We start from the raw sequence: 12,868 nt of genomic DNA on the forward strand, positions 1-12,868 counted from the left end.
TGCCTCAGGGGGGCCCTCGCCAGTCCAGTTAGGAACTTGCTGGGTTAGTCTCGCTCATTGGGGCTCTGCTGCACTGACTCCCTGCCCAGCTTCTGCTGCTGTCCTATCAGTCCCCCAGAGACCTGCATTCAGCTGTAACATCAGGCAGGCACAGGCTCTGCATACAGTTCCTGGCTCCCAGGCTTGCCCAATCCCTTCCTAGTCAGAGTCCTTCCTCCCACCTGGCCAGGAGGAAGGATAAGTGCAAGGGGAGGAGGGTTAATGGGAGTTGGAGTCGCCTGCTTAGCAGATCCAGCATGACAATCAGCTTTGAAAATGTGTGTCTGTTTGCTATGGAGCTTGGGGAAGTGCTCCATTCAATTAGCCCACATTCGCTGCCTTTGTTTTATGAAACTCATGGGGGGGCCTCAGTGCATGAATCAAACACTACACCAGTGTAATACTGTGCTTTGCTTCCCATGAAATACGGCTGCTATTGTGACTTCCAGTCCCTACTTATAAATACACGAGTATTGACTCCAGAGCTTGAGTAATGGGTATTTTCATCAGCCCCTCTTGAGTCCTTCATAATAAGTGCTACTTCTACTTTTCTGGAAAGTTTCTTAGAGACACAAAGAGGAAATGGAAAATAATGCACTATACACCAATGAACCTGTTGGACACCAGTCTCTCTTACATATGAATATTTATTATTTTCCTTCTGAAAAATGTACAAAAAAATAAAATACCTGTATTTATAGTTTAGCAATCCCCTCTCCCATTTACAACACTATTAAGTTACATGAGCTATTACCTTAATATAAACGCACACTGTTTATACATAAAGCTTCCTTGCTTGCCAGAGAGAGGGGCTGTCACAAAATTTGGCACAAACACACTTGTTTGTATCTTATCACAATTTAAAGGAAGTGGGGAAGGGACTAAACATTTTACATACTTTACACTTTAAAAGTCTCAGGAAGAGCATTCATTTCCAGTTCCATGTCACACTACGTGCTGCATTCAGAACAGCGGTGCAGCTTCGTTTTTATTGATAGCACTGAAGCCATCAGTTCCACTCAATCTGCAACTTTTAAACAATCCATAGCATGAAATAGAGGAAAATAAACAGGAACGGTGTCTGAAACAATATCATCTGTAGTTCCTTGTTCAACACACTGTGCAAGAGAAGAGAGCGCAGGAGATACACACAAGAACGAAAAGTCAATTTTTTTTCTGAGTGTGTGTGTGTGTGCACCCTTCAGTGGCAAAAATTCTCCAAACCTCACCAAACAGTAGTTATCACTAATCTTGGGGGGGAGAGGGAGGGGGAGGAGGAGGCGCCCTTTCCCCACCAACAAAAAATGTAGTCTTCAAAACAGGGGTTACGATTCTATGCATTTGCTTTGGGCTATAAGCAGCTGAAATATGTTGGAGCAGCATCAGACTTTAGATTTTTATTGCATAGTTTGGCTTTCATAATAAGGCATTCAATGGACGGCTATACAAACAAATTTATGAAACGAACCACTGACCGCTCAGGAAGTACTACTGCTTGCATTATAGCTTCGGTCTTTTGTGGGACAGCTTTTACGCACAGTCCTGTTGGAATGTTTAAAAACTAGTGTAACATCTGTAAATACTAACCTGCCCTTAGTGTAAAGCGCTCCATGCACCAGCTGCCTTTCGGACTCCACTCGTTCATATTCAGGACTCCTCGTTTGCAGGAGGAGATTTTTGTTCTTTTAAACCAAAGTGCCAAAAAAAACCCAACCCAACCCAGCAAGCTAACACAGGTATTTTTGTCCTCTGTTGCAAAGCTCACTCCCATTTAAATTAGGAGCACATTTTAAATGTAAGCTACGTTATTCATCATAGGATTTGATGACAGATACATGTTTTAACCAGTATGAATGTAAATAAATGCATGGGATTTTTCCGGGCCAGCGGAAGCCTTTGAACCAATGTGTAATGGATATTTAGACTGGACAGAGGCGCTCTCCCATTGTTCTAGGCGCGTGAGTTACTGGCACTGGGCCTTCCTGTGACTTGAACACCTCCTTTTGATGAAAAGCCCTGAAAGGCAAGTTCAGGGTCCTGTGGTTCTCCTTCTACAACTCATGCTGTTACTAAAACCTAAAGCAGGGCAGCAAGCTGTGTTCTCTGTATGGCTTTAGGTGCTTGTGATGCCATCCGCTGGAGCCCCTAAACTTCAGATCAGTAACGCTGAAGAAGAAACAACTAGCAGATTTGCTTAATGTAGCTATATTAGTCACTGTTAAACCTGTCTCTATATCGGGCCAAATCCAAAGAGGTCTTTAGCTTCAGGAAGGCTACCTGTGTGAGTAAAGCCAGAAGGATTTGGCCATTCTGTCACTGTCATGGGATCCTAAACATTTTATTCTAAAGTGTATTTTACAAAATCTTTTCAGTTAATCTTGGATGCGCCTTCCCTTTTGCAGATTGTGCACAAGATGCAGCTCCTGAGCCTGGGATTAGAAAGATGTTTTGTTTCACCCCTGTTCACATTTCCTAAAACCCAGCAGTTCTCACCCGTCCTAAGCTAGCAAGCAGCAGTGCTCCAGGACAGTGGGACACAGTGCAACCCACAGGACATTCATATTGTATCAGTTATGCAGGCAAGAAGGAATAAACGCATTCCTGGGGGAGGGAATGCAAAGTCCACTATTAACCCAAGCGCTGCTGCTCCATGTGCAGGTTTTGCTGAGCCTTTCTTTATCTATGTCAACTATGTGGTGAATCCAGAATCCCCACTGACATCTGCCAAATTGATGTGTATTGCTAAACAGCCTAGTATCAAAAGCCACAGATGGGTAAAATAGATAAAAGAGCTTGCCTGATATCAAAGGGCTCATATGCTTGTTTACCTTTACTCACAGGCTTAACTTTAAGTACATGAGTAGCCCCACTGGGCCCTTGTGAGATGTCTTAGAATCCCAAAAAATTCTTCCATTTAAAAAAGAAAAATACAAGAACAAATCCAACAACTCAGCAGGACTGTGCATCATACCCAGGCCTGAATCTAACCTGCCAGAATTCACTTCTTTTTATGAAGAGTCAGAAATAAAGATCTGGCCCAAGTCAGGGTAGATCCTTGCTCCAAACAAAAGCCAAATTCAAATACCACCAGATTCCTATGAAAAGGCCATGACACACCATTCAGCACTACTTAATGCAGAGCAAGCTGCAGCTGGGGAGGGGAAATAGAAAAAATAGAAGATCTACAGTGCAGACAGAAATACAGCAAAAAGCAGATTCTGGATACGTTGGGTTTGAGTCTCCCCTGAACCGTGCCTGGGTTCCAGTCCTGCAAATGGTTACGTACATGCTGAACTACTATTGCCAAGTATTGATGTCAATAGGACTACATACGTGAGTACAGGGTTGGGAGCTTACATCTGTACAAAGCACGTGTTAAAACAATACCACCAGATCAGACTGGGAGCATTTTACACCCACCTTTGCACAGATGGAAATGACAACACGAGGTGCAAAGCAAAAGAGAATCAGGCCCATTAACCTGGGCAAACATTTCTGCAGGTGGCCATTGCAACAACATGACTGAAATGGACCAGCATGGAGGCAGAAAGGAAAGGATTTTGGAGAGAAAAAAAAGACACACACCAATAGAACCACCAAACAATTGAGTGCATTCAACTTTTAGAGGCAATGGACCAAATTCATCCCCAAATTTAGCCCTTTGAAGTTAATAGAGTTACACCCGGGAGGAATTTGGCCTGATACTTGTAAATATTCCAGTATAAATACTGAACCAAACCCATGAATCAGATGTGAATATTAGCTTCCCAGCACAGCCTCACCTCTCAGCAGTTTGCAGAAATCTAAACCTCTCGGAGAGGAGAGACTCGGTTCACCCTTAATCCAAACACAAAAAAATGCAGTGGCAGTAAACATGCCCATGTACAGTAGGTTAAAATATATTATTGCATATTATAAACATTATATACAAGGTTAAAATGGTATTTTTTCCAGCTTACTTACAAATTACAGTATAGATGAATGCCTTACTTACACGTCCTCGTTGCTACATGCGGAGAACTACCAGAGTATTTGGCAAGACTTTGCACTACAGAGCAACAGGCATCATTTTGAGCAGGTGAATTCAGTTGGCCACTTTCCCCATCTTTAGCACTGCACCAATTAGTAGCATCAGATTTTCTGGCAACTGATTGTGGAGGGGGCTATCGTTAAAGCGATTTCAACCAGATTTCCCAAGTTGGACCAATACAATTCCTTTCCCTCATTTAGCGGGCACTTGTGCTGTTTTAACACCTGGGTTCAAAAGTTGCTATTTCACATGAGCCGGGGGTGACTGGTCTGGTAATCGTTTGTACATTGAAGAGGGGGGAGCAATAAATAAGGGGTCAAGTGAACGTGTGGCCTCCTGCTTGACAGAATCAAGTCACGGTTTGTTTTTAGTGTTGAATAACAGAGTGGGCAACATTTTCAATGCATTTTTGTAACAGCTTCTCTGATCAGCGTCGACAAGTCTGCCAGGGTCCCGGGGAATGTTCCTCTTCACAACAAGGATGAAATGCTGTGGTTCCTCAGGAAAGGGCCCTGAGCTGGGCTAGATCTCAGTCAGCGTGATCTTGAAGCCTTCCACAGTGCTCTCCATGTTCAGGATGAAAGTGTCCTCGTTGGAGTAGTGCTCAATGATGTTATCATCCATGTTTACCAAGATTCTGGTGAAAATGAAGAAATCAGTATTCTTACATACATGGCCAATCAAGGGGAAGATTCTGCACACTTGCCCAAAGCAATGCTGCCTGGCTAGGTGTATTCGCTGCCTAATCCTGACTGACCCCAAACTGCATGGGCGGGAGGCTATAAGGGACATACAGCCAGGGCCGGTGCAAAGATGTTTCACGCCCTAGGCGAAACTTCCACCTTGGGCCCTCCCTCGTCCCCGAGCCCCCGCCCTGAGGCCCCCCCTCCCATGGCAGCTCCCCCCCTCCGCCCTCAGGTGCCCCCCCTGCGGCAGCTCCTCACCCCCTACCCTGAAGCACCCCCCCAGCCCCAGCTCACCCCTGCTCCGCCTCCACCCCGAGCACGCCGTCGCTGCTTCACTTCTCCTGCCTCCCCGGCTTGCGGCACCAATCAGCTTAGGCGCCGCAAGCCTGGGAGGCGGGAGAAGTGAAGCAGCCATGACGTGCTCGGGGAGGAGGCGGGGCAGGGGTGAGCTAGGGCGGGGAGTTCCCCTGTGTGCCGCCCCCCCCCCTTACTTGCTGCAGGCGGCTCTCCCCGCGGTCCCCTGCCCCAGGTCCCTCCGTCTAAATGCCAGCGGCGACTGGGGCGGCCGAAGATCCGGCCGCCGCGGTCGCTTCTGAAGAAAATGCCACCCACCAAATTCTAGTGCCCTAGGCGATCTCGCCTAAATGGTTGCATTGGCCCTGCATACAGCGATCTCTTTCAGAGTCCCACTGATGAAATCTCTTCCACTTCCTGAAGAGAACAGAATAGCCCCCTCCCACACCCCCTCCTTCGGCCATGCACTGTGAAATCTCAGTGGGGGTGGGAGAATGGATTTAGTTTGTTTGTTTTATTTTCTTTACTTATAGCCTCTGGACTAGAGGAAGCTGCCAGAGCTGGGTCTCCTGTAGTACTTATAAGCTCTGCAGGACAAAAGAGAGCTGCCAGGGGCAGGACATCTGTGGAGTTTATAAACTGCGTGGAAGTAGAGCTACAGCCAAAGCTTCTGCATCCTGCAACTCTAACAAAGCTTCCCCACTCTCCCTGCCCCGGTAGCTCATATTTGCCTGCACAGGTGTTGGGCTGCCCAAATGCATCTTGCTACTCCCAGCCTGCTGTATAGACACATGGAGGGTTACTGCTGTGTGAGTCAATGATCTTTGGGAAATGATTTGTAGCTGGATGTGAAGCCTGAGCTACACCACATGTGGTGGGCTGGCGTAAAGGTGAGACTATAACATGTTTCCTCGTTCGTTTTGACAAAAATAGCTTCTTCTAAGAAACGTAACAGCTGAATATGGTGTTAGGAAGAAGCTGACTTAAAAAGCAAACTGGAATTTCTTTGGAAGCCATCGAAATTCCCCCCCAGAACACTTTGTTCAGGTAGAATTAAGGCTGTAAATAGATGCCAATTAATTTAAAATGTTACTAGAATATTGTCATTATTTCAAAGGAAACATTGGAAGTCAGGATAGTAAGGTTTGGGAGGTGGGAGGTTGGTTGTTTTTAAAATATTGGTACATTTGAATCATTGTAAAAGGTCTAAAGTTACTGAGCTAATGTTCTAATATTGATCATAGCTCTGCCCATCCCTCAACTACCTGCTCCCTGTCAAACTTTCAGCTCTGGGGCCATAGACTATTCCAGGAAACTCTACATCCTGTCAAGTCCATTCTGCATGCACCCACTAGTTAAAGGCTGGAGAACCAATAGGCCAGTAAATCATAAAGATTACTTATATGGTCTGCACAGGACTCTGCTCTCACCCCATTATGGGCTTGATACCCAGCTGTACCCCATTCAGTCCATAAATATTGAACCTACGTGCTCCAGACACAGACTAGAAATCAACTTTTTCAATATTGTTCACCCTTTGTCATCTTTTTGGGTTTGGGACTTGCTTCCTATTAGGTTTTTGTATAGCACAGAGCACAATGGGGCCATGATCTTAGCTGCAGTCTCTGGGCACTACTGTACCAAAAATTCATAATGATTAGTTAAGGTTTTACTTTCTCTTACCCCTTTTTGCTTTTCTTGTAAAGTTTTGCAATCTTTTCTACTGGAAGCCCATATTTCTCAGATATCTGAAATCATTAAACAACAACAACAAGAATTAAAGATAAACGAGGAATAGGAAAAACATTCTGTACCTTTAGGATAAGATATTGAAGCACTAACTCATGCAGACTCTTTTAGCAAATATATATATATATATATTTCCCATGTTAAAAGGGCCACCACCAACCTACTTTCATGGACAATGTGGCCTAATTGAAGACTGTTGTGCTCTGGAGAAGGATAATCCTAAATAACTAGATTTTTATAAAAACACTCATCAGTCCAGCACCAAGAAACATGGTAACTATAATCACCTTTGAGGGCGACCCAGCAAAGCAGTTTAAGAGTTCCTCCTAGTGCTCTGCTCCAGCAGTTAACATTTCTTGTCACTCGTCACATTTGTGCATTTAGCAAGGCCATTAATATACCTTCCGTATAATCAAATGCAATTTCTCATTCTGCTGACAGTGGTGGTTTTCTATGCAGGGGGCTCATGCTCCTGGCATCTATTCCTGGAGCACAAGTCTGCAGGGACACCTTAACCACAGAATGAAAGATGGGCTGTCACTGGCTCACCCACAACCTGGATTAGAACTGGTTAACCAATGAAAAAAAATGTGTGCACATTTTCATTTTTCATCAAATTTCATTTTTTTGGTTCAGATTTTCAACCAGCTATAGGCTGACTCCCTGAGGCACACAGGGCCGCTCAGAGGATTCAGGGGGCCCGGTGTCTTCCCTGGCACTTCGGCGGCGGGTCCTGGGGCGGAAGGACCCCCCCACCACCGAATTGCCGCCGAAGACCTGGAGCGGAAGAAGCTCCCGGGGGCCCGGGCCCTGCGAGAGTTTTCTGGGGCCTCTGGAGCAAATGAAGGACCCCGCTCCAGGGGCCCCGAAAAACTCTCATGGGGGCCGCTGCGGGGCCCAGGGCCTGGGGCAAATTGCCCCACTTGCCTCCCCTCTGGGCGCCCTGGAGGCACATCAGAAAAGTTCATTAAACCAGAAGGCTTTCAAAAACATCTCTTGAGATGTGTCCATGGGTGAACCAGAATGTACAAGAGAACTTTTGAAGAATTACATCTTAGCTAACTGAAATTACCAAGGACAAATCCACTTCATTGTAATGCTTTAGGCAGCCCTTTGCATAGGTGGCAGTTCACTGGTAACTTCTTTGATGCTCATTATAACAGCATAACCCATGCCACGATAAACCCATTTAATGTTTACTGAGATAGTAATTCCAGTATTCATCAAGCTTATACCAATTTCATTTCAGAATTATTACTTCGTTCTTTGGGGAGGAGCTCTGTGTCTCTTTTTTCCTTTAAAGGAAGGGCAAAAGCAGATTGTTCCAAAAGGGAAAATAATTATGTCAAAGGGAGTGTCTCTGTCACAGACTGTTCCAGGCAAGAGGACGCCATAAGCATCCAGTCAAACTATTTGCCCTCTCCCAGGTGAAATTAAATTATGTTGCAACTAAATGGTTTATTCTCTGCCTGTATTAGAGACGTGAAATGCACAATTAAAAATTCATTTTGAGTAAAGACTGTCAGACATCAGCCACTAGAAAGTCCTAGGTAGGGTGTGTGTGCGTGTGTGTGTGTTCAGCATGACTTTGAGAAAATGGAATGTTTTCAAAAGCTCAATGAGAATAATTGCTGTGAAATGGAGAATGAAGAGCAACAAATACCCAGTACTCCAGCACCAAAGGCAGTCTCAGAAGTAAAGGCAAATGCTACTACAAAAATCAAAACATGGCTTCCTAACATCAAGGAGTGGTCATGACCAGAGCCTCCTAGGAAGTCTTTAGGGACATTGAAAGACTGATCTAATTTATCTGAGAAGTGCTTGGACATGATGGGTGTTGTGTAGAAGCTAACAGATAAGGCACCAACAGATGGCGCTCAAGAATATATAGTATAATTCCTGGATTTTTCTGGACCAATAAAACGTGTTGGGCACTGCAAATGGCTGTGTCTGGCCGCTCTGACAATGGGCCTGGTAGGAACCGCAAGACTAGATCAGGGAGATTTGATAAGAGATTCAGGTGCCATCCACACTTCTGGTTTTACACCCCATAAGGAATGTGATGCAGTTTAAATTTTGGCAGTGGGTTTCCATGTGAAATTTGCAAATTGTCAATTTTATTAGGGTTGTGCTTTGTCAGGCTGGTGCTCTCAATCATGGCTCTGACATGGTTCATTGCCTCTGGAAATGGCTGGATGTGCTAATGCTAGGCCTGGTCCCATATTAGCAATCGTATTACAATAACACCAAGAGGTCTCCATGAGGATCAAGGACCCATCGCATTAGGCACTTCACAGCCATGTAGTAAAGCACAGTCCCTGTCCCAAAGAGCTCACAATCTAACGTAAACAAAACATAACAGGTGGGTTTATCAAACATGAAGAGGGATAGGAGAGAGAAAGGACAGGGGTAACGCTGATAAGATCATGCAAGATTCTGAGCACTCTCAATTCCCACTGGTTTCCATGGGAGTGGGGGTTCTCAGTATCTCCCAGGCCAATGCAGCAGCTTGCAGGGCCAGGCCCATTGTTCACAGAAGGATGGTGAAGATGTTCTAAACTGATTTGCATTAAAAACCAGTTAACACTCTACTAACGTGAAGAAGGCTTGAGAGGTGAGGTTTGTGCCTTAGTTAACAGCATGTAACTGCTTGCAAAGTTAGACTCCAATCCTGCATTGTGATCGAAGCAGGTGGGCTGCTGCGGGTATATAGCTCACATTGCAGTATTGGAGGCTTAGCGAGTATCCTCATCAAACTAATCACAGTCAGTATTGCTACTCGGGAAAGCTCTTTCACTGCTTTTTATTCTCCTCCAAGGAGGCAGGGTGGTTACAAGTGTCAAGAGGGGAACATACCTATAGATATGCATACTGTCTGGGAGAGAAGGGAAGAAAGAGAGACAGCAGATTAAGGCTAAAAGGTGAAGCTCTGAAAGTAATTTAGCTGAAATGAAAACCAGAAGTGATAGAAAAAGTGTCGAAGTCTGATTGCTAAAAGGGGGGAGGTTTAAAAGTACACGCAAGGCAAATTGCCCTGTCACTGTAACTCAAGAAGAGGCAAGAGAATCCGTAAGAGCAGCTGCCATTTCCAGGCATTAAATTCCCATTTCCTCCTTTTATTTCCCCCTCATTATCTGTATTACCGTTGCACCCAGGAGCTCGAGTCATGGACCCATTTTGCTAGGCACTGGAGAAACACAGAATCCTGCAAACCTTGTTGAGTAGTGACCAGGGGTCAGATAATATCAGGTAAGTGGCTGCTGCTCTCGAGTATTCCCAAGTCTACACTTTCATTTGAAAAAAAGCATTAAGAGTCTGTCCCTGTTGGTTGGGAAGAAATCCTTGAACATGTTACTCAAATGTAAAGTGGTGCAGCAATGTCTGCCTGAGTCTGCAGACAGGCTCAACTAATAGGTGTGTGACAGATACAGACTGTCCCTTTCACCTCACTGGGGAGCTGACTCTGAAGCCTAATGATGACTTAAATGTCACTATTTTAACAAGCTATTAACACAGCTACATGAAAGAGTTGCTGAATTTGTATCTCTGTCCCATGGCAATGTTTATTGAAAACGTCAAGCAGACATGGAAAAGAAAATCTCCCTGTCCCAAGGCCGTTTGACAGCAGCTAATTCATAGCATATTGCACATACCAAGGCAAAGCTTTCCTGGGAAGCCTCAGTGGACCTAAGATACATGTACCACATGTTTTTGCAAGTGGTTTGGGATGTCCCATTCTATGTATATTATTAGGAGATACTTTGGGGAATGCCTCGTTTGCCAAACCCTAGGGCAGGTGCAGGATTTATATAACGTGTCCGGATTACTGGGCTTTGGGAAATACCTGAAGTTGATTGAGTTAAGCACATTTCTGAAGAACCACTAAAGATTCTGCCAACTACTTAGAATAGTAAACTATGGAGGCAGGGCTTAGAGCGGGGTTATGGGAAAGCCTCTGATTCAGAAGGCTCTGAAAAGGAGCAGCCACTGCAAACGTGCTAGAATCCTAAAGTCCTGTTATAGAATCAGAGAATTTAGAGATGTACTGTCAGGGCATCTCATTTAACACCCTCTTCCAAAGCAGGAGAGTTGGGAGTAGGGATCCTTCCAAAGCAGGCTAGTATGCAGAACATTCTCTGGAGCTGTCACCAGTCTCATAATAAATAACCCAAATAATAGGACTTCTACCCTTCCCTCAGGGAGACTATAATACATTAGAATAGACCTCTCTGTTAGGAACATTATCCTAACGTTCAGCCTTCATATTCCCTTCCTGTATTTCATCTCATTGCTCCTAGTTCGAGTGGTCACCCTTAAAATATTGGCCAATTGCCTCAAATAACTAAGGGCTTGTCCATGTGGCATGTTAGTCCGCACTAGAGGCATGTAAATTCTAGTGCGCACTAGCATGTTGTGCACTAATTGGCCCACATGGACCCTGCTGGTGCCGCAGGCGACAGCGGCAGTCATTGAGCTGCTCAATTGCCTGCCTCTGTTTTCCATGGCACGGCGGCAGAAGATCCTTCTTCGGCGGCGCAACAGGAGCGGAATCGGAAGCTCCCGTGTGCCCCGTGGGGAGCGCACAAAATGCTGCCCCCCGAATCCTGGCGCCCTAGGCGACCGCCTAGGGTCGCCTAATGGAAGCGCCGGCCCTGGAGCTCTCCTTTCTTTACTGTAACAATGAACGAAACTCCTAAATAGCTAAAAAATATCCTTGGCACTTTATAGTCTTTTGAGTAAGCGATCTGTTGATATCACATAGGCCGATATTGGCCTAAAACACTATCTTTAAACATCTTTCTTTCTATTACTAATTTGTTAAGCACAAATAGCGCCCTCTGTGTTTACATAAAGAAAGACGGGGTCCCTGCTCAGAGGAGTTTGCTGTCTGAATGTAAATTGACGTAAGACATGGGACAAAGGGAGAAGCTGTGAGGATGATGTTAGTTTAGAGATTTTGGTTGTTTTTGTTTAATCTTTCTCTTCCTGCAGCCTGCCCCCTGCCTGTGCAGTGGATTATATCTCCTCACTCCACCAATCCCTGTTCCAGGGGTGGGCAAACTATGGCCTGCAGACCATGTCCAGCCCATCAGATGTTTTAATCCAGCCCTCGAGCTGCTGCCGGGGAGCAGGGTCTGGGGCTTGCCCCACTCCAGTGCTCCAGCTGGGGAGCGGGGTCAGGGGCTTGCTCCGCTCCGTGTGTGCCATGGCTCCCAAAAGCAGTGGTATGTCTCCCCTCCAGCTCCCAACCAAGGGGCTCCGCATGCTGCCCCAGCCCCAAGCACCTCCCCCGCAGCTCCCATTGGCTGAGAACCACGGCCAATGGGAGCTGCAGGGATGGCACCTGCGGACGGGGCAGCATGCAGAACTGCCTGGCTGGCAGGGCTGGTGCAACCCATTAGGCGACCTAGGCGGTCGCCTAGGGCACTAGCATTTGGGGGGCGGCATTTCAGGTCCTTTGGCGGCAACTGCAGCGGCTGGATCTTCGGCCGCCCCAGTCGTTGTCGGCATTTAGGTGGAAGGAGCTGGGGCAGGGGGCCGCGGGGAGGGCCGCCTGCAGCAAGTAAGGGGGGGGGGCAGCAGACAGGGGAACTCCCCGCCCCAGCTCACCTCTGCTCTGCCTCCTCCCCTGAGCACACCGCTCCGCTCTGCTTCTCTCCCTCCCAGGCTTGCGGCGCCAAACAGCTGATTGGCGCTGCAAACCTGGAAGGCAGGAGAAGTGGAGCAGCGATGGCGTGCTCAGGGAGGAGGCAGAGCAGAGGTGAGCTGGGGCGGGGACCTGCCGCACGGCTCCCCGGGCTGCGAGGAGCTGCCACGGGGGGGGGGGGGGGGCCGCAGGGCGGGGGGGGAAACAACTGCGGGGGGGGGCATCTCAGGGTGGGGGGGTGGGGAGCTGCTGCAGGGGGGGTGCCTTAGGGTGGAGGAAGGGGAAGAGCTGCCACGGGGGCGCAAGGTGGAAGTTTCGCCTAGGGCACGAAACATCCTTGCACCCACCCTGCTAGCTGGCACTGCACCTCCACGTAGGAGCTAAAGGGGGAACATGCTGCTGCTTCTGGGAGTCTGTAGCCTA

General features: G+C 46.8%; 1 protein-coding gene across 1 annotated transcript in view; it reads right to left on the minus strand.

Annotated features, from left to right (window-relative positions):
* Window positions 1-668: 668 nt before the first annotated feature.
* Window positions 669-12,868, minus strand: part of GRHL2 (grainyhead like transcription factor 2) — a 106,130-nt gene continuing 93,930 nt past the window's right edge. Inside the window, exons 15-16 of the mRNA XM_045002888.1 lie at window positions 6,733-6,797; window positions 669-4,706 (exon numbers count right to left, since the gene is read on the minus strand). Of these exons, the coding sequence (XP_044858823.1) occupies window positions 4,592-4,706; window positions 6,733-6,797 (180 nt within the window). The 3' untranslated portion in view covers window positions 669-4,591. The remainder of the gene's footprint in view (window positions 4,707-6,732; window positions 6,798-12,868) is intronic.

The sequence above is a fragment of the Mauremys mutica genome, chromosome 2, assembly GCF_020497125.1.
Source record: "Mauremys mutica isolate MM-2020 ecotype Southern chromosome 2, ASM2049712v1, whole genome shotgun sequence".
Classification (NCBI taxonomy): Eukaryota; Metazoa; Chordata; order Testudines; family Geoemydidae; genus Mauremys; species Mauremys mutica.